This window comes from Pterocles gutturalis, unplaced genomic scaffold (assembly GCF_000699245.1).
Source record: "Pterocles gutturalis isolate BGI_N339 unplaced genomic scaffold, ASM69924v1 scaffold2428, whole genome shotgun sequence".
Taxonomy (NCBI): Eukaryota; Metazoa; Chordata; class Aves; order Pterocliformes; family Pteroclidae; genus Pterocles; species Pterocles gutturalis.
This window is the reverse complement of record NW_010117703.1, coordinates 44,157-66,942: the sequence shown is the minus strand read 5'-3', so window position 1 is coordinate 66,942 and position 22,786 is coordinate 44,157. Positions and strand designations below refer to the sequence as shown.

Here is a 22,786-nt window from a genome sequence, read left to right as displayed (position 1 = left end):
GCCCGCGGGCAGGGCGGGATCCCTGGGGTAGGCTGTCCCTCGGCGCCTTGCTGCTTTGGGTGGTTTTGGCCATGAAAGGTTACAGACATGAATGAGACACTAAGCACTGTTTCTTTCCTTCTTTTTGTAAGAATGCTGTTTGCTTGGGAGCAGGGGACAAGCCTGTGAGTGAATATAGATCGGTTCTGTACTATCAGGTCAAACAGCCCCGTTGGATGGAGACGTTAAAGGTATGGTGTGGCAAGGGCTGTTCTTCACACGCCTTTTGCTCTTCGTTTCTTGGTGCCTCGCACAGAAAAGTTGCACAGCATCAGCTTTTTCTGAAAAATAACTTGGTTAGAAGGACGGAGCCTTAGTCATACATCAGTTATTAGAGATACATGATTACTGAGGCTTAAAATTTGGCCTAGAAAATGATGTTAAGATTTTGTTTAGCAAAGCAAATGAGGTCATCTTAGATAACCTTATGTCCTAACACGGCTCATCAGAAATGAAATATGGCATTTGTTCTATTGCGGTGAAAAAAATGGAGATGGGGAGCTTCAATTGGATGATTTAAAAAAAAAAAAACCACCTCAAACAAAAAAAATGAAAACTAAAACAAATAAAACCACCCCACCCCCAAAACATTACGATTTTAGAGAGAAAAAGCTGTACTGGATTTCTCTGGAGACACAGCAGTAATTATTCAATCTAGCTGTAATGTCTTTACTTGGAAAATGCCCAGAAGCTTCCGGAAGTACTTCTTGTAAGGCCCGTTTCAGGCTTGCTGGCAAGCATGGTTCTTTTTTTTTAAGATAGCTACTGAAAACCAGACTGCCATGTGTGACAAGCCTGCAATTATTACACTAAGGTGGTGTGTCATTTGAAACAGAAGCTTAGTTGTTGTTTTGAAAACATCAGCCTGTTCTGTTTTCTGCTTAATATACTAGTTTCTTTTAAAAATTATTCTGTAATTCAGACTTATACAGAATCATTAACCTTTTGAAACCTGATCCTTTTGAAAAGTGTAGTTAATGTAAAGAAGTGTTATGCACTAAGAATTGCAAAGCTGTGAATGAACACAAAGGGTTACGAGTCTTTCAAGTTTTAGAACTATAAAGTTGATAATATAAAAATTTGTGCTTTTTCTCCCCACTCTATTAATTGTTTTCTGATTTTACAAAAGGTAGCAGTCCCTATTGAAGACATGCAAAGGATACATCTGCGCTTCATGTTCAGACACAGGTCATCTCAAGAGTGTAAGTAAGGAATTTTTACTTCAGTGAATTTTAATTCATTGATGGATAGTCAACTGAAAATATTTTGCTTGGCAGCCAAAGATAAAGGAGAAAAGAATTTTGCAATGGCCTACATAAGACTAATGAAGGAGGATGGGACAACTCTTCAAGATGGCATCCATGATTTGTTAGTCCTAAAGGTATGGGATCAATTTTTCCTTTCCCTGATGAGACACCTTTTTTTCACACTGTTGTCTTTGACAACATTGTTTATTTTCTTAGTGTTGGACTAATTTTATTATTCTATGACAGATAAATATTGTTTTTCATGTAAACAAAAAATATGTAACTTATTCAATGGTCAGTAAATGTTGCTCTAAATTTAGAGAGAGAAGTTGTCTAAGCACAATGAGAGATGGTTACTCTTCCTACTCTTTTTACTGAAGTTTGTGCTTCTGGCCTTCTGTAGTATAGAGGAAGTCATGCTAAAGCTCAGTATCTTGAAGTGTACTATTATTCTTGTTGGGGGCAAGGGGGAAGGGAAGGGTGTTGTTTGGATTAATTTAGAATCTTTGTCACGTGAATAATCAGGGAATGTGATTTTAGGGAATTGGTTGTTGGAAATTGCTCTGTGTAGTTACTGAGTGAAAAGTTTAGGAATTTGATTTTGGATGTGTTAAATAGTTTTGGCTAGCCCTGATTGGACACAGATAGGATTTTTGACTTTGTGAACTGAAGAGGGAACAGATATTTCCAGATTTTTTCTGTTGTGGGGTTTGTTTTTTTTCTTTTGGAGAATAGGGTCTATCAGGAACTAAAACCCAGAGATCACTTCCAATACAGAAGAAATTTTCCTTTAATTATTTCTTAGTGCTCTTTTCAGTAAACTAGTTTGCCATAACATTAAGGGCAAGTGATATGCATGCAACTAAATCAAGTTGTTTAGTCTGACAAAGATTAATGGCAGTGTAGAGTTATTTATCTTCTCTCCGTTGATACTAACATTGATAAAATACTCAGACCAGAAAGAAAATAATGATCATGTTGTACAACTGTTTGGTTAATGTTGCTTATGAAATTCCATCTAATATAATCCTGCATCAACCCAGTAATTTTTCCTTAAGGGACAGCAGACATGAGAAATGCTAAACTGAGTTGACCTAGTTTATGTTTGGGAGGAATAGACAGATTTTCTGACATATGTTTCCCTATTCTAGTATTAAAAACAGCTCTTGCAAGCTGTAAGTGTTTTAAACAGTTGTACATCTGGCCTCTCAAAATAACTAATTTGAAAATCACGTCGTTTAAACAGTGTACTTTGGTTTCACTGCCTTCAGGCATTAAATCTTTTTGAGAGACTTTTGGGTCAAAGTTTCAAGTCGTTTTGCCATTGTCTGTCTAACTTGTGTTGAAAAGAGCAAGTCAACATTCTCTTCTGGTTCCAGAAATTCTGAGAAGTAATTATTTGGCGAGCTTGATACAAATGTAAAAGTTAGTAGTGCTGTCTGTTTTACTGCATAAGGGTTTTGCCTTTTGTCTGTCTATGTCTCTTTATAGTGAATTTTTAACCTTCTTGTTCGATGGGAAGTAGAGGCGGCACACCTACAGTCATTGAATCAGATACAAATCCAAAACTTAAAAAAAAAATAATTCTAGATTATTGGTTTTGTAACTCTGTGTTTATGTACAATCGTTGACTAAGGGTCTGCAATTGAGTCAGATTTGTCATGGTGTTGTAGCTTCAAGTGACAGCTCATAAACTCATTGGGGAAATTTTCCTGAGTAGTTTTGTTAAAGAAAAGTCATATTCTCTAAATAGTGAGGAATATGATTTTTTAATTGTCTTTCTCTAAAAACTGCTTTCCTGTCTAGGGTATGCATCAAAAGTTGAGATACAAAAAAAAAAATCTGTGAGGGTTGTAGCATTCAACTTGATAAAATAGAGGAGGAAAAATCCCTGTTGGCTCTCTGTATTGTTCATTCTAATGAAAACCATGTATTCCGTAATGTCTGTGTCACTTGGTCACTGTAGTATATTATCTAATATATGATCTTAACATATGCTGATCCGTCCTGAAATTTTATGTTAGAGGTCCAGGTATTAAGTTATAATGGGCATACCACAATAATGCTGTTATTCTTTTCCTATTCTGTCCTGTTTTCTATTCTTAAATTGTGTGCAGTTATTGTAACCATTTTGTCTGTGTCCTGTGTACAGTCTTCAAGGTGATGCTCAATAGTTGTGTTCCATAGCTATGGACATTTTAATCAGAAATCTGCTCTTTCTTTTACTCTGTCAGTGATGTCGCCTCTCACAATTCCTCACTACATCTTAAAACACATACTTTTATAATTTTGATGTAGTATTTTCCCTGTATGTCCATTGCAGCCTTTCTTGCTGACTAGCATTAACTCTTAGTTTACCTGTATGAGCCATGCTGGGACTTGGGCAGTCTTTATCCTTTAGTGTATGCATTTAAGTCCATAGAAACATGTCTTTTTATTTATTGCTGTACAAAGTACAAAATAAGTCTGATTTTAAATCTAGTGATGTGAAATATGTCAGAAATGGTATGTTGTTTTTCAGGGGGACAGTAAAAAAATGGAGGATGCTAGTGCTTATTTGACATTACCTTCTACGCGTCAACACTTAGAAAATAAAGGAGCAACCATAGTCAGGAACTCAAGCATCATAGGGGGGCTTTCAGTAAGCTCCCGAGATGCATTTTATATTTCAACTCTTGTTTGTTCTACAAAGTTAACTCAGAATGGTATGTATCTTCTAAACAGGAAAAAGACATTTGCTCAAATGATAAATCGCATTTTAAATTTTAATGTCTGTCCATTTCTTTTCTTTTAGTGGGCTTACTAGGTCTCTTGAAGTGGCGTATGAAGCCAGAGCTGCTTCAGGAGAACCTGGAAAAACTGAAGATTGTGGATGGAGAGGAAGTTGTAAAGGTATATCTTTATATAGTCATTCAAGTAATGGTTATTTTTAATGTCCCTTCATTCCGTAGCAGAAAAAATGCTACATAGTTTCAAGATGAAAAAGAAACTGTTGGAGGATCAGTAGGAGTAAACACGGGAACTTAAAGAAGCATGTCAGCTATACTGTCTTTTATGAGACAGTGTAATTCCTTTGTTAGGAATAGTTTGCAGAAGACATAAGCAAAGCTCTTCTTTGAAAGGAGCAAGGAAGCAAGCACCTGGACAGGATTCTTCATAGTGTTAGCCTTTTTTTTTTTTTTTTTTTTTTTCTTCTTGTTACTCCCAAACGTCTCTAGTATTGGCTACTGTTAGGCTGTGGAGATTTGTAAGATTACTGGACAAATCTGACTGCTTTCACTGGTAATTAATTTGTTAGGATACTTTTCTGCTTTCCATTGTTTTATTTTGTGCACGAATAGAGAATTCAATACCAAGAGTATTATTTAGAGTCATTGCTTGTTTGGTCAGGTTTAACATATATGTTAAATGTAAACTTTAATTTTGTGCATGCACAAAAAATTTTATTTAGAAACTTGATAGGATATGAGGGCAGTATCAATAAAATATTTTCCACAATTTCTGTTCAGCTGTTTTGTCTGTCTGAAACATGATGAATGATTCTTCGTGTTTTCTTAGCAGTTCCTAATACTAATGTACGTGTTGGTATTTAAAAAAAAAAGTGCATTATGTACCCAGCAAAGTGCTTTGTTAATTTAATGTGTATAATATGAATAAGAACTTGTTAAGGTTTTGGGAACAGGCAGCCTCCAGTATTCAGATTAGGAGTCTATTACATTTGTGTTACTATTCAAATATAAGCATTTGATGCCTCTCTGGAGAGAAGGAGGAAGGAGAACTTAAAAAAAAAGAAAATTGGCTCCCAAGTGACTGGGGTGCTTTCCTTTGGTTTAAAGTGGCCTTTGAATCAGACCACAGAAGTATGAAGTATGTTTTTAGTGATCATATGTATGTGAAAATAGTAACTACTAATTGATATCACTAAGGAACTAGGAATGCAGTTTAGGTAGTTATGTTGTTTATATAATGTTTTTAGCTTTTCCTTAAGCTTTGAGCTAAACGTGTTATTGATTGCTCACGTGTTTGAGGATGTATGTTCCTAAAATCAAAAACACTAGAGCCTAAATCCTCAGAAATATTTTATAAATTTAAGTGATGTTTCAGTGAAGGGCTTAAAAATTCTAACTTGAGATAAACCAAGTCTAGTATCTGAAAACTGACTTGTGAGATTCTAAAGTTGAAATGGTTGCCAATTTCTCATTTCATGTTGTGTAGTTTCTCCAGGATACGCTGGATGCCCTGTTTAACATAATGATGGAACATTCCCACAGTAATGAGTATGACATCCTTGTCTTTGATGCACTGGTAAGAATCAGCACTGAAGGATTTTATTTGTCAAAGAACCCTATAATTTTGAATGAGCTATCAAGTTGTTTATTTCAGAGAATTAGTCTTAAAATCTCTACAGAACAGATGGAATATTACTATTTGACCGAAAAGCAAATTTCTTTAAAAACTCTTAAATAGTACATTATCAGAAATATTTCAGAAGACTAATATTTAAATTTAAAATGTGACTTCATGAAAAATGTTAATTTTGTCCATTTCTGTTTAGATATATATCATAGGACTCATTGCAGACCGTAAGTTTCAGCATTTTAACACTGTTTTGGAAGCATATATCCAACAGCATTTTAGTGCAACGTTGGCGTACAAGTAAGTTTGTTTTCTCTTCTTTTTCTTTCTTTCTAAACCTCCACCATGACATTAAAGAAAGTAAATCCTGTTTATGACTTCTCAATAATTAATATGACTATTTTGATGCTGCTGTTTGCTTATCTGGAAACAAACCTACCTGTAAGAGACACATAGAGTTATAAGTAGAGCTAATTCACAGATAGTAGTTCATTTGGGGTTAAATGATTCTTTAGCATTCATTTTCTCTTTTTTGGATTTTGCTGTGTCTGAGCACTTCACCTGTATCCTGTCAAATTTGTCAGAAAATACTTTGCTGTAAAGCCTTCCTGCCCTTAACCTGAAATACTCTAAGTGAGGAGTTCAGGATGTCCTTAACCTATGTATATGGGTTTGCACATATTCTTTTACAGCAAACAAACCATGGGGGAAAAAAATTGTTTGGGAACTGTCAGGTCGTCATATGCAGTTCATGGTCTGATGTTGCACCAGGAGGGTTTCAGTTCAGTGAACTGCAGTTTTGATATTATTTTACATGGTCTGCTGTGAACTAGGCTCTTAGTATTTGTTACACGCTCATGCCAGTGGGCAGGTGGACAGACTTATGGTGTGTTGTTTTGGTTTTTTTTAAATTATTTTTGGAGCTTCCAGATAATGCCCAGATGGGAAGAAATGGATTCATAGGGGAGAATAAAAACTGTGGAGACATGCTGCACAATAAATCTAAAACTGGATTCCTACTTTATTTAAAGGTTTTTACAGATGGTGGTAGTATAAAATCACTTGTAATTATGAAGAAAGTAACATCTTCAGTTAATGCTCTTCTTGGAAGTGCTATAACAGGACAGATGTATTTTTTCATCTACCTGAAGTCTTGTTCTGGCAGCTTAGTGAGGTGGCAGATTGAAGCAGAACTTTAATTTGGGTTGTCAATAGTAGATGGAAGACCTTAGCTGAAGGTTTGGAATAGTTGAGGATATTTTGAATTTGCACCAGTTCAAGCTCGACAGAAAATGTCACGCAGATCGTGCATGAGAACATGAATTTGCTAGAATTGAAAGGCAGTGGTGCACAGTCAATCCTTTCTCACATTCTAGGAAAGCTGAAGTTAGTATTATTGAGCTATTATTTGCATGCAAGTATGTTCCAAATATCAGTGTTCACTTGTTAATGTTTCATCAGTCCAGTTGGTGAACTGTTAAGTTTCATCAGCATGCAAATGCTGGTTTGCTTTTTTGTTGTTTCCATTTTTTTGCTTGATTGGTTTTGTTTGTTTAGTGTAGGGGATAGTACCTTTCCATTTTTGTAGTGACATAAGGAAATAAAAACAACTACCCTTATTTTATTCTTCTTATGGCTGCAGTAAGATCAAGATTACATTGTTAATATTAGTTGAATTGTTGAATATGAAACTATAAATTAAGGGACCTGGTTTTAGATGAGCTTTTGCACTTTATTGGCAGGTTGTGTGTTGAGCAAAAAAATTACCTTTGGATACAAGGAAAGGGAGTGCTTAAATGAAATAAATACTTTTAGCAGATATTACTGTGTACCAGAATATTGTACTATTTACATGTAGTTAATTCAGAGCATGTGGTGGTGGTTAATCACTGCTTAACATAGGTAGGCAGAAGTAACGTTTTGTTACCTTGTGCGTAAATATTATAAACTTCTGTAAAAGTGCTTCCAGGATTGTCTGAAGTTATGCTGCTGTTTTGAGATTTAAGATAGCTTTCTTTATGCAGCTAAGAATTTGCTCCTCATTTGTTTATGCTGATAGAATTTGTGTGACATAAATGCAAAAACACATGCAGTACATTTTGTGTGCTTGACTATGCATAAGCATGTATTTAGAGTAGCTAAAGAAGTTAGATAAGTTAATTTTTAAAAATATTTTAAACATGTTTTTTAACTTTAGGAAGTTAATGACTGTTCTGAAGACTTACTTGGATACTTCCAGCCGAGGGGAGCAATGTGAACCTATCCTAAGAACTCTGAAAGCACTGGAATATGTTTTCAAGTTCATTGTTAGATCAAGGACATTATTTTCACAGTAAGTACCCAGGCTATTGCTATTTAAATAGCAGTCCAATATCAGAAATAGAAGTAGACCTGAAAAACAGGAAAATAATGATTCCAGAACAGAACTGTATTTTTCATTTTTACAAAAAAACCAAAAATTGGCAACTGGCCTAAAATTTAGACATTGCTGAGATAGTTTTTTGGAGAGGGAATCTTCAAAAATCTGCTTTCTGATTCACAGTGTAAGTTCTAGAGAGGTATTTAGTAATACCAGCTGATTTCAAAGGCTGATTATTCTTTGTGTCAGGTGGCTTGGCCTATGACCAATGAATGGCCAAACGTTGTGACAGATGGCTTGAAGCTTGATGCTTGTCCTTGAAATCATGGTGTTCAGCAGCTCAGACCATGCACAGAACAATGTAGTTTTCAGTAATTACTGCCCAGTTGAATTTAGAGCTTCAGATCTCCTGTCAAGGAATTTATAGGAAAGACTCAATGGATTAGATATGTATAGCTCAGCCAAACAAATGAGGTGTAATATTTACAAGAGGTATCCAGGTATAGGGAAAAAGGAGATGAGGAGCATAAAGGACACGAAAGCTGGAAGGAGAAAAACTAAACTATGGCACTGGTGTCCCCTGCTTACTCCCCTAGCCCTTAAGGATTCTCACCATATCCCACAGATCTCATCCACATGCTCTGTTTCCTCTATTCTTTTCTGCTTCATCTTTTTCCATTTATCCTTAGCTGGTTTCCCGCTAATATTTGTTCTGTTTTCCCTCTGCTACATGGCTGAAGATACTGTGGCAGCAGATATGCAGTGGCAGACTCAGGACTATAGGTAGACTGAGTGGTTGGATGTTATGTTTGTGGTTGGCAGTCAACAGAACACAACGGTGTTCTGTTTTATCTGTCTTTTGCTTAGTAGGAGCTCTAATATAATTTGTCCTCTGTTATTCCAGTGCCATTTTTTTTTTCCAAAAAAATACGGGTATGTTTATAGTTTTGTAAAATTAAATATATTTGTTGAATTATGACATTTTGGTTGAAGTAGGAGTAGATTCAGAAGTTACTTGCTGCTGGTAGACGGTCCCTTAGAAATATTCTTGTCTCTAGGAATTTAGAGATGGGTACAGATAAAGAAGGTGAAAAGCTGTGTAAGGAACGAGATGGTGCTCATAAGAACAGAATATAGCTAGTAGTTCAAAAGCTTTATTTTATTTTTTTAATAGGTGTCATGGCAAAGGGAACATTTAGAGTTTTGGGAAGCGTTATGTAGAGGATTATGGAAAATTTCTTGTATGAATGAAGGTCAGAAGGCAAGGTTCGATGCAGGGAGAACTTTGGTCTCCATTTTAATCCCTAGTATTAGCTAGCAGCAAAAAGTGTAGATTGGACAGTCTGTAGTAAACTAGGTTATTGCAATATGTTGCATATTCAAGTGATTAGCTTATATGTATCTACTCCTTTTAGTTTTCCCTATAAATGCCTTAACTGGAGGTCTAAAACTCTAAATTCAGTTGGGTAATTATTGTTACAGGCAGTAATAGCTCTTGCAAATGGTAGCCTCTGGGAAAAATAACTAAGCAGTGAACAGCATCATCTGATACTGTATATCCATCTATAGCTGTTGTGGTCTTTCTTTTTGCAGTCAATTTCCTGTTGTCAGACTGGTCATGAAAAGGAAGAAAGTATAGAAAAAAATGGAATTTTCTTCCCAGGAGAAAAGTTAGGATTTATGGTTAAAGTACTTCACTTTCAAGGGTTGAGATTAACCTTCTTGGAGACAAATATTTTGAATTAATAGAGCTGAGACAGCTCTTTAGATCATTCTCATTAATTTGATGGGCTGCTTAAGAAACTAAGATGCCTTGTTGAAAGGTAAAAGATGTTACAAAGTGAAAATTGTGTAGGAAAGAGATGAATAATGACTTACAATGTTAGACACAAAATTGGAGGCTTTTTAAAATGTCTTTGTCAAGGAGATACATGGAAGATAACCATATTCTACTTTAATTTGCATTCATTCAGTCCTGTTGAAGCTATAGAGATGGAATGAAAGCAAAAACCTTTTTACTCCAGTCAGCTGAACTGAGGTTATGTCTAGCAGCTGTTTGTTCAGTGACTATGTTTTGTAGAAAGATGGTATGTGTTAGCCAAAGGTTTACATAATGCAGACTCTGAAAACATGAAATGTTTGCTTTCCTCCTTTCCTTGGCCTGAGGTTGTTTTTGATGGTGAAATTCGTGTACACTGTTGTGATTAAGTTGTTTCCAAGCAAATAATTAGTCATCTTTTAAAATTTGCTTTCAGAGCAAGTGATTTTAATTGAAATTTAACACAGAAAATTGTGTCTAAGTGGAAGCTAGATCATGAGTCAGGAGATAAGTGTGCTTGTACTAAAGCTTATTTGTTTGAAGGTACCTTATACAGCTATCACATGTCAGTAAGGATGTGCATCATGTATGTTATATATATATATATATATAGTTTTTTCACTTTCCAGGTCATGTTTTGGATCTTGGGGTTTCTTTTCACTAACTGACTTAAATCTCATTGACAAGCATGGACCTAAACAGTGCAGAGGCTACAGGCCTGAATAGTGTGCCTCTTGGTGTTTTCCTTTCCTCAAAGCTTCTTGCCTGTCACTGTATGAATAGCAGTTTGGATTTTTTTTCTTGCTGTAGACAAAAACTCTTAATTTGCCTTTAGTTCTCTTAAGGACTTCCATTTCAAGTTGAAAAGGAAAGCACATGACACTGGAATACATGGTTTTAAAAAGGATTTTTCTCTTCTGGTAGAGAAGGCAGTACATCGGAGGTGCAGCATTTAGTTCACAGCATCCTACACACATTTCAAGGCTTCTCTTGTTGTCTTAGTGTTTTTCTTAGCTTGTTTTTCTTTGACTTTTGACAGCTGTTTCAGGTAACTAATTTAACATGTCATCAGTGTTTTTTACTGTTTATGTAAGCAGTATTGAGTATTACTAGCTACACGTTAGTTATTACAACACGGGAGAGATAAGCTGAAATGTTAAAACTTTGGGACAGGGAATGAAGAAATAATAGAGTGAGCTTAATTTAAATGCACTTCTAAACTTTTGAACCATTAAGTAGAGACTTTTTTCAAAAAGCAGGCTGGTTAATGGGGATGGTAAAATAGCTATTTGAAAAAGTGGCAATAACAGCAGAAAAAGGAAACTGATAATATGTGAAAAATATCCTAGAGTAGCTCTGTTGTAGTGGGAAAAAAAAATCACTTTTTTTTTTTTTTTTTTTTGCATATAAGCCACTTGGAAAGTGAAATTACTTTTTTTTATAAGCTCAGATCTGGGAGGTGTCATTCTTTAGAGGCTTTTAAAAAATTGAAAATTCTTATGTTGATTTCTGCACAATACAGTGAACAGCAGATATGATCCATGGGTGAAATATCTATGTACATAATATGGGATCAACTTATAAAATATATTTTAAAGGTAATGTGAAATCTGGTACATTTAGGACTATGAAACGTTCTGATTCTGGAAGGATAACTCAATGCATCTCTCAACAGATTATATGAAGGCAAAGAACAAACAGAATTTGAAGAATCTATGAGGAGACTCTTTGAATCCATCAACAACCTGATGAAAAGCCAACATAAAACTGCCATTTTGTTGCAGGTTGGTGTGTGCTTGGGAACAAGTTTGTTTTGTTTTTTTATATTGTTTTGATTTGTGGACTTTTTGGTTTTGTTCTTTTTAAATTTAGGAAAAGACACTCGTAGGAAACTTATCCTTTGTACCTGTTTTGCAATTCACCTTTTTTGGAAGACCAAGTTGTATAATAAAGTTTGAAGCCTAAGTTGAAAAGGTCAGGAGAAGATACATTTATATGATTTTATGAACGTAGCGAGTAAAAGAACCAGAACACAGATGCTGGAATATTTCAAGGATTCTAATGAAGTGAAGCTTCCAGTGGGAGGTGAATGTTTAATTCTTGAGTTTCTTCAGATAATGCTAAACCAGGATCTTAGTTTGAAAAGAAAACTTTATAGTATCTGCCTTTTGGAGGTGTGTTATTTAAACAATTGAAAATAGGATCAGGGTTTCCCATTCACGTTGATCTTAGTTATTCTAACACTTTGGAGTCTGATGTTTTAAGAAAAATAGAAAAGAAGGAGCTATTAAAATGAGTAATGTCAAATAATTTGTATGTAGTTCTGTATTAAAATAGAAAACTATCAAGTCTTCCTATAAAGTAGGAAGCAGAAGATTTTATTGGACAAGTGCAAAGTTGATGCTTCATATATTCTTTATTATGAACTCATTGGGCTTGACTTTTCTGCTGGTTTTGTGTTTTGATTCCTATAGCCAGTGACAAACTGTCCTGAATAAATCCTCAGATGGCTGATCTTGAGATTTGTATTATCTGACACTTCGCATAGAGTGTTAATGTGCAACTACAAAGTGCTAAAAAAGTAAATGCTACTTGAATTGTATAATACCATGATTATAGTAATGTTCTAAATGCATTTGAAAATCATTCAGATACTCTGTTATTTGACAGTTCTGTAGAGGCCTTCCTGGGAATAGTTGGTATGTTTTGAAAGACACTGCATGAGAAGCAGGAGAAACTTCGGAAGAAGAAAAAAGGGCTTTAGTATAAAGTAGTACTGAAGGAGACAGTTTATATAATAGTGTTTGTTCTTGTGGTACTTGTACTGTATTAACATGTTAATTAACAACTAGATCTTGGAGGCTTTTATGTTCTTCAGGAGAGGCGTGTCATGTCGCTGCATGCCTCCCTGACTTAATGTCAAAATGGTTGTGTGGGATTGTCCATCTGTGTTTCTTCTAGTGAGGAGGGTAGTTTCTTCTTGAGAGTCACAAGAAATAGTTGTAGAAGACTCTTTTTGCTTAACTGTTGCTGGGACACGTTGGTGGGTTTGCAAGTTGCAATCCTGACTCTGAAGTGCCTGATGAGTGTGTTTAAAAACAGGTGGTATTGTAACACTAATGGCAGTATGGCATGGGATGTCCTGGTGAATGTTGATTGTGCTTACTGGGGTTCCCATCTTTCCATATTTAGTGGTAGTTCTTAATATTACAACTGTTTAGCAAAAATATAATATATCTTTGCTGATTCTCTTAAGAAATAACAGAACCTTGAAAATATAACTGAACATCTCTTAGAAGGATTAAACAAAAGAAGTCTTGGTAATTGTAATGAGCACATAAACATGTTTCATAGATAGACTAGCTATTTAACAGCTATGCTCTGCTCAAATACTATCTTAAACATTAATATTTTTGTTTTCTAATGAATGCTGTCAGTTGTGAAAAATGGATCATATTTATTCATAACCATGAGGCAGTAGTGGGCTTTTAAGTTTCTAAAGCTGCACCAGCTACTGTAAGTTTTATTTTCAGCTGAAACATGTCATGGCAGATCTGAGCTGCTGAGTTATATCATAACTCTGCTGTTGTCCCCACTGCTGATAACGCATACAAAGGTGTTCCTGAAAGAAACCTAGCGAAGTGTTGCTTGACGTACATTAAATAAAAACTCCTGTGTTAGTGGTACAAAAATTCAGTAGTAGGCGCATGGAATGAGAAGCGTCCCACTGTAGATTAGGTCTTGCTTCTGGAAATAAGTTTTTTGGGGAGAAAACAAATGGAAAAAAAATCCCAACTCCATAGGCACGTCGGTCATAGTGGCTTTCACAGTGAACAATAGGTTTTTTGTGCCTGTTTGCAGGAGACTTCAATTATGATACATGAGACTCCTGTCTGGTGGGTGTTGTCCCTAACAGGACAGAAAAATGAAGATAATTTCTGCATTGGGTGAGATGGAGCAGAAAGGAGTAGAAATAAATTCGCAAGTCTTCCTCTCTGCCTAAAACCAACAGTGATTTCCTTCTCCCCAGCCCCCTTATTAAGTTTTGTGGATGACAGTGGTAGATGTAGTAGTAGTACAAAGTTAACTTTGCAGGGTAAGGGGCAGGTGGTTATTAGGACATAATCCAAACACAGAAGAATCCCCAGGTGTTACGCTTTGCGTACTCAGAGAGGAAAGTTCACAGAGTCTATTGGAAAAATAGTCAAGTAATCAGAATATCAAAACAGCCTTAAACCTATCACATTTGAAATTATCGTTGTTATGAATTAAAGTGGAACATAGGTTGGTAGGATAAATTGAATGAGTTCTAATGGATTACACTCTGAAGATATTGGAGAAGAAAGTTTTAGGAGCCCTCAAGAAAGTTAAAGTAATTGGGTTTCTCAGGATATGGAAACTTAAAATGAACTAGTTTGCAGAGCCTTTTAATGTGAATTATTAACTCTTATTTCACCTTTCGTTGTCCAAATACATATGAGGTTTAGCTTTAGAAGATTTAATGAATTATTTAGAAACCTGAAATGTCTGTTGGTCTCTACTAATGTTTGGTGGTTTGTTTATTTTTTTTTGTTTTAACTTGGAACTGTATTTTAGTTGGTAGGAATTTCCCAATCATTTTTACTGATAGCAATCATACTCAGACATGTGTTGAATATTTATTCAGTCAGGAAAAGATTGTAAAATTAAATGTCATGTGAAACAGCATAGTCAGTGCCAGAAGCACTTTATTGTTTCGATTTAACTTTATCTTCCGGGTGATATCTTAACTTCTAATCCATTACATGCTGCATAAATGTATAAAAAGTTAAAAATCTAGCTTTTTAATCTCCTGTTCTAAGGTTTGCTGAAGTTAATAGATGCTTTGACTTATTTTACTGCCTGAGCTTTGAGAAGGGTAGATATCTGGTTCTGTTTTGTAGTACTGTTTATATAAGCTTTCAACAGCTGAAGACTGAATTGTTAATTTATTGTTGGTAAATGGGAAATTTACATGTAAGTTAGCCCCCTTATTTTTTTCATCTGGAATTGGTGAAGTTACCTCTTTTGTTTAAGTGTAACAGACAGAATGCTTCTCAACTCCAGCATTGCATGAAGTAATTTTACTGCAATTAGGATTATAACTTCAATATCCTAATTTTGCTTGTGTAAAGCATTTCCTGATGTTTCAAGCAACCACATGAACTGGGAATGACCTGTTTTCAGATCCTGGGATGTTACTTTGTCAAGAGATTGCTCCTTTTAGTCGAGATTTGGAGTGTCATAAATTTGCTAGTATGAATATCAGTGTGGATGTACGGGGTGTAAAGATTGCTCCTTTTAAGAGATTTTTCACTGATTTTTCTTGTAGTTATTTTAAAAAATAATTTCAAAACTTAAACTGTCTTACTGGCAACTGTTAAAGTTGCCTTGATAGCAAATAAAATTAGACTAAGAAACAGAGCACCGGTGATTTCTTAGAATGATCTTTTAATCTCATAGGCAATTGAAATTAATGAATATGTATAATGTAATGTTGCAGAAGAGGGCAACTAAGAAAATAAGCTTGGTCTGAACTAAAGGTTAAAGTAAATTTAACAGTGCATTGTATATGTATGAAATAATTTTCTGCAATGTTGTGGGTTTTTCTGTGTCTCAATAATCTCTAAGGCCTGAAGAATGCAAACATCTTATACTGTTTACTAGGAGATATTAATGACATCATTAAAGGGCAGTGCTCAGTTGTGTCCATAGTGCATCATTTGAAGCCATTATTGCAAATGAAACTTGTGAGTTTAAAAGAATGCAGGGGTTATACCTGTTGTACTTGTTATTGTACTTCAGTTGGTACTACAGCTGTGCAGAGGAATGGTAGCTATATCCTTCCCACTTCCCTCCTTGTGTAAGTACAGAACAGGGAATATGTGGGAAGGCAGGCAGACCAAGACCGGGTGGAGTACTGTTTGAAGTATTTTGTGGCCACTGGGTGGCCCTATTCTTTATCAAACATCTTTCACAGTAATTGGAACTCGATGCAAAATGAAATTCAGTGGCTGCTATTGTACAGTATCTTCATATAGCATTTGCTGGGTGAAGATCAAGGAACAACACCTTGCTGAAGTAAAACTGGGCCTAAGATGAGTTTCTAGCCCACCACAGGTACCTGTACGGTGTTTTAAATAGCCCTAGTGTTTCACAGTCGTGTTTTTTTTTTTTTTTTTTAAATAAAAATTTTCCCCAACCTATTTCAAGGAGGTAATAATGTCTGAGATCAGTAGAAGGTAAAATCTTTTTGTTGAAGTGGCCACAGCTTTCAAACATTCCTTTGACCTTCCCAGGATTGTGTATGAATGTAGGGATGAAATCTAAGGAATGACTTTATCTGAAGGCATCTTGAGTCAACATTGAGCCAGTCTGAAATACTGGATACACCCTTGTTGCAGATTGAGTTCTTTTTGAATCAGGACCTGAATAGTTCTCATTGAAAAAGAAAAAAAAAAAAAGCTGGCTACTATGTAGAAACGCATGGAAATAAAACAATAGGTTTATGGTGTTTAAAAGGTCTAAATGAGAGCCCTAAATGATAGCCAAAGAAAGCTGTGCTCTGATTGTCTTTATTCTAACCTCCCTATCCCCAGAAGAGACTAAGTTTTTAACAAGGAGTTTGTCTTTCATCATTTGTGTGCGTAAATTTATTGTCCTGAACAAGCTGAAATACTGATGCTTGGAGGTAACTAGTATGTATTTCAGGTGTTTAACTTATGCGTTTGCAATGCTCATTCATAAAAGTTTTGTTTAGTCTAATCTTTGTATGATAGTTCAAATTATTTTCCTGTTGTTTGAAACCAAGTTGTAAAATCTTAGGAAATGCAAATTCTAATGGTTTGTTAGATGTTTTATCATGTGTTGTGGCTGAGATTCAGTGACTTGTTGACTGCATGCAGTATGGTTGTGATAGTTATCTCTACATTGAGTTAGAATTCATTGCACAGGAGCCAAAAAAGATATTATTTCTGGTCTGATATAATTCCAGTGTTGCTTACCCTTTTTTTTTTTGTTAGGAAAGGGATGAAAGTGGCACAAGAAATTAAAATTGTTTTGTTTTAGAAGGATAGCAGGCATATGGTAGTATGATATCTTACCCTGTTTACTCCATTTTATAGAAATCCAGACCAGTGTGGCTTTGCATCAGATGGAGCACTCAGTTGGTATAGGATTCCCATGGATTATCAGCACTTTTTTTTCCAGTTCCTGTTTTATGATTCTGTTACAGATTTTGGTAGTGCTTTCTGGCAGAATTGGTCCTATGAGATTTTCTGGGCTCCAGGTGGTTCTCTAGATTTTTTTTTTTTTGTTGTTGTGTAGGTTTATGTCAGATGAAGACTTGGGTCTCGTGATTCAGGAAGGCTTTACTTGTGAACTTCCTCTAAAGTTTCTCTTAGAGGAGAGAAGTATTTGGCTTAATGGTTGAGTTAGGAGTAGTATGGAGCTTGATTCAAATGACAGGAGAATCTTTTGTGACATATAGCCATACGTATTTATTAACAAGATGTAGCTTTTTGCCCTGTCATGCTGAAATCACTGCCTTCTGCTGTTTCTTCATAGAAACTATAAAATTTCTTTACAGCAGTGATTTCTGAAACACAGTGTGAGAAATGGAACCTGATTTTAGAGTGTTATTTTGAAAGCATGTAACAGTGAAACCTGGAGTGTTTTCACTTAAAAACAATGCTAAGCCTGTGTCTGGGCAAGCATGAGTGTTCAAGATGAGTGCAGTATAGAACACTTTCTTATAATTTTTTAAATTAGTAGCTTATTCTAGGTTTAAATAATTTGTTTTATCTTATTGTAACTTAAATTACTTCATGAGATGTAAGTAGTCAAGAATTGTGTTCCATTGGTTACAGATTCACAGTCTTTTTAGACTTTGTACGATGTGTAGCAGTAGTGCATAATTTAAAAACATATTTGATTGTAGTTAATTCAGCTTATCCCTTATTGTAGCTTAAAAGATTACAGACTTCAGGAGCTAGTGGAAAAAAAATTTGGTTGGGTTTTGTGCTTTGCTAGTTTAAAACAGAAAGTGTGGTCTTTACTGTTTTGTTACAGTCCGTATAAAAAAATGGCATAAAGTAAGAGTTACTCCTGTTTACAAGGTGGGCAGTAAACTCCGCTATTCTGAGTGAAAAGAAATTGTACAATTTCAGCATGCATTTATTAGATAACGTGTTTAATCAGTCCCATAGCATGCACCATATTACCTTGAAGAAAAGACAGTAAGCAGGAACAGGCCTATTATGAAGTATTGGTAACAGAAGACTTCACAATGTTGTAACTTAGTTTTCAGCAAAAAGTCAGAAGAAATTTACACTCTAAAATTACACAATGAAGTAAAGCTGTTGCTACCTTTGTAATTCTCATTATCTGGACAAAGCAGAAGTTAGCCAAACTGAAACTGTGTATATTTATTGTCTTTACTATGGTTGGATTTCTAGCAGCATGCAAACATAATTGATATGATTATTTCTGTTTTCTTCAGCAGAGGTTAACTATAGCTTTTTGCTAAGAATTTTTGCACAAAAATAAAAAATGTATGCCATTGTCAGATTTTTTTTTTTTTTTAGATAGGTAAAAATTTATTTTGGCAACAAGACATTCTGGTTTTCATCTGAAATAAGAACAGAGAGAACAGTTAATTTGTTTTAGGTAAATAACTGTCTCTAGATATTGTTTCTCTGGCAGTCAGTGATTGGATAGCATCTTTATGCAGATTTGAACTTCTATGAAAAGGGCCTACTGTAGGTGACCTGTTGAAATAGGAAGATGGGAGGGAAGGAAGAGACTGATGTGCTGCTTCAGACCTGTATCAATGTGGCCACATTCTCTTTTTTGACAAATTATATAGCACTTCACCAAAAATACTTTTAAAACCACAGAGACTATTTTTGCTTGGAATTTATTACAGCTCTCAGCCAAGAAGTATGGCATATCCTTTTGGATATGTAAAGTATTTGAGAAGTACAAGCTTGTTAGTGGGAAGCTAAGTCACAGTTCATCTTGTGAATGTAAAAATCATTGCAGGCAGCTCTTAATATGTAAAGCATAAGAAGAGAAATGAGTGGGCAGTGGTCCAGGAAACGTTAAATATGTTTAACATTTTCGCTTTTTCTTGCAAGATTTTTTCATTATGTTTGCTTTCAAAAGGTATTATAGAGGCTAAATGCTCTGAACCTACAAAGGAACTTTGTTATTTTTAAGGATGCAAGTTAGTCTTTAAGGATGTTAGCCTTAAGCATGAGTGGTGATTTTGCGCCTGAAATTACCTGCTTAAGTACTCTTGTCCATGTAAGAATAGTAATGTGTGTCTTTTTCTTACCCTTGTCATATTTCAAGGTTTGATTATTCTGTTGTCAAAGTATACCTCAAAAATCAATAGATAAGATAAACCATCAGATAGCTTAGCTGCAGATGGTTGGTTAGAGAGATGACTCTCCATTTCATCTACTCCAGAAGGTGTAGCTTTGAGGTGGATAGATGACTGTTATCCTGAATTCTGCCTCCTGCATGGCACGTTTCTGGGATGGAATCAATACAAAGTATGATCAAAGAGCTCCTCCTTTGATCAGTGCTTGGTTTACGTATTTGCATTATAGAGACAGTCTTAGTGGCCTACGAAGAGAATATGATCTACAAAGATGATCTTGGCCCTTCCAGAGCTCTACAAAGAGTATGATCCACTTGGTACAATTGAATGTAAGTTCCTCTGCATATCCTCAGCATAAGAGCCCTTGTGTGGCTAGTACTTTGGGGTGAAATTAGTATTCAAATATGATTTAAAATTTCAGTATGCAGTAAGAAGTCAAAATTCATCTTTTGTGTGTGTTAGCATCTGTTTCAGTGGTGTGCTTTGTATTGTGTGCTGTACATGGAGAAGAAAATACAAAATTAACACAATTCATATATCAATTCAGGTTGCTGCCTTGAAGTACATACCATCAGTTCTTCGTGATGTTGAGATGGTCTTTGATGCCAAGTTACTGAGGTGAGCTGCTTTGGAACATTTAGTAGATGTATTACATAGTGTATAGAATGTAACGCTGCTGAAAAAAATAATTATTGATCAGCTTAAACAAAGCTATGGCAGTTTGTACTGATCAAAACAGTGGTGGAACTCTGGGCATATGTTTTTAACAGGAAGTTCTCATCTGACTTACATAATGATAGAATTCATTATGGAGACCCAATACTTAAGCAGTAACTTGGTGAATGAAATGAGCAAGTGGAACAATCTATCTCTTTTTCTTTTTTCTTCTTTCTCTCTTCCAACCCCTCTCTTGTATAAGCCCTGTTCTGGAAAACAGAATCTGATTTTAGCAGTTTGAAACAAGTATCTTTGTCAGACAAAGAAAAATTGCCTCTACCACCCACAAAAATATCTATTCCATTGAAAAGAATGGAAAGTAATAAACATTTGTAAACATGGCCAAAATCTAGTTCATCCTCATCTTGTATCTCTTGAAAGTTTTCTTTTTAACATGCTACTGATCTCTTGTCAATGTTTGTGACATGGTAGATAAATCCAAGTCTTGAAAAGAAATAGTTTTAGAAATAAGTGATCTTTTGTTCTTTCTGTCTTTATTAACACATGGTGAATTCATCTATATGGTATTTATGATACTTTTCCTTTATATGCAGCCAACTGCTATATGAATTTTATACTTGCATTCCGCCAGTGAAACTGCAGAAGCAGAAAGTGCAGTCCATGAAGGAAATAGTACGCGGCAACCTTTTTAAAAAACAAGGTAAACAAAAAATGCCTTTAAGGCTTAAAATATAGAGGTGTGAATATGTTGACTGACGTATGTTTTGTGCAATTCATGTTTGAAATTGAGTAAAACTAATACTGTGAGAGTGTGAATGCCAGAAGTCTGACCTCTGGAGAGGATACACCTCTTTCTACAAGATGGTTATTGTGCAAAATGTGATTGCTAGCCTAGAACAAGGAGTGAGTGGGTCCCAGAAGAACAGTTTTGTGTGTTTTTCCTGTGATATAATGGTAGAAGGATGGAGCTATATATATCTTTTCAACCCATTTGTAAGCTCTACAGTGAAATAGGAACATAAAGTGAAACCTTGTGAACACAGCTTATGTTATATAAGGCCTCTGCTTGGACAGAGGGAAAAAAAGTCTGTGCTGTATTATAGCTCATCTGCAATGCCACATCTCTGTTTATAGGAATTATGATGTTTTTTAACCTTTCTCAGAACTTAGTGTCTTTCTCCACGCTCAGAACAGGAGTGATAAGTGGTACTGAAATATCTATATTGGCCTTGTGCTTAGTTCTCCTTCATATCATCACAGAAAAGGAATTTTTTCTGAAGGAGTCCTAGCAGAGAAACCCAGTTTTACACAGTTGACTTTATCTTCACTGTTAAGTGTTCTGTCTCCTCTCCTGTGGACTGGATGGCTTGCTTCTCTCTCATCGTACTTCTGTGTAGAAGACCTTCAGAACTTTGAAAGTCACCTAAGCTACTCAGATGACCATTCTGTCAGAATTCCAGTTTCTGAAAATTTGTGGGTAATGATTCTAGGAACTTGGTGGCACAACAGTGGTGTAGCAAATAGGTACTGAGCATGAGGATTGGTGAGCTCATGTCATTCCTCTTTATTGCCAAAAGAGTACTGCAGTTCTAACTAGCCAGGACAGATAAAGATTCAGCTTCGTTTTAAGAGTTATGTTGCATTTGATTTGAGACTGAGATGTATGTTCTAAGCTATAACAATAATTAGCTGTGCCTGTTGTGTTTAGAAACCATTATAGATCTCTTGGACAAAATCAAGAAGATAACATGGTTTTATTGTTTAGAATAAATTAGATAGTATTTTAACCTATATTTATGTTGATTTCATGGTCATCAGCTGTGATTTTTTTTTTTTTTTAGCTGTTTGTAAGACTCAAGGTTGCTTGAATCAGTGGAACTTAAGTAGCTATAGCCTGGGTACCTGCAGACACTGATCCAGGCTATTAAGAGCAGATCCAACTGGTTAATTTTCAAACAGATCTCATTCTGTATTCACATTTTTTTTCCTGGTTGTTCAATGCATTTCTATTTAATAAGTACAGACTGGTATGTCATTGCATTACCAGTTGTTTTTACTGCTGCTGATTCCAAGGTGAGAAGTGCCAGTCTTAGTTTTGTCTCTGCTTCTTGTGGTGAGTAGCACTTAGACCAGAAGGAAAAATGTCCTCTCACAAAACTGAAAGACTCTTGGGTTAAAGTAATGCACTGTCTTGAACTCTTGATCTTACTAGAATTCATTCAGTTACCTTGACTGTGTTTAATACTGACAAAGTGTAAGGTATGATCTTTTTTTTGATGTATGGGTGCATTAGTAATGATCTTCTGTGCAACCTGTAGGTATATAAAATACCAGTCTAAACTTTCATCTTATTTTATATACCTACATGGTATGAAAGTTTTGGTTCATCTCCAGTAAACCCACTGCTTTGCTCTCTGCAAGAACAGTTAGACTTAAAGTGACGGGGCAATTCCAGTTCTACTGGTACTAAGGGTATTACTTGTTTTAATCTACCTTTTGCCTTTTATGCTTTTAGCGTGATATGTTAGTCTCCAGTCAAGTACTATTTTTCTGAAAGAAAAACTCAACCTTTTATCATTCTGTCTCAGAATTTTAGAAGACAGAGAATAAGAGCGGGCACTGATGTGGAATGACAATGGTTCGATAATTTTTCTTCAAAGAAACTTGTCTCATTGAAATACTTTTGTTATTGGTTCATATATCAGGAGTGTTGGTCAGGACAAGAGGTGCCATGCTCATACAATAAGGAATAAAGCCCTAATAAAGATCCAGAAGTAAAACAGTTGAGCATACAATAACCTGTGTGCTTCACAGTTCTATTGACTTGCATCTTATTCCTTTTAGTGTTCACCCCACAGCTCCTTTCTTCCATATCTATGTATGCT

General features: G+C 35.4%; 1 protein-coding gene across 1 annotated transcript; it reads left to right on the top strand.

The window, feature by feature from the left end:
- Positions 1–131: 131 nt before the first annotated feature.
- DOCK2 (dedicator of cytokinesis 2) lies at positions 132–20,636 on the top strand (the record flags this gene model as incomplete). Its single annotated transcript, XM_010075873.1, has 11 exons — positions 132–230; positions 1,169–1,241; positions 1,317–1,420; positions 3,808–3,991; positions 4,081–4,178; positions 5,502–5,591; positions 5,842–5,942; positions 7,840–7,974; positions 11,496–11,604; positions 19,771–19,841; positions 20,495–20,636. Coding segments are annotated over 11 exons (1,206 nt in total), but the record flags the coding sequence as incomplete, so codon positions are not given.
- Positions 20,637–22,786: the final 2,150 nt, after the last annotated feature.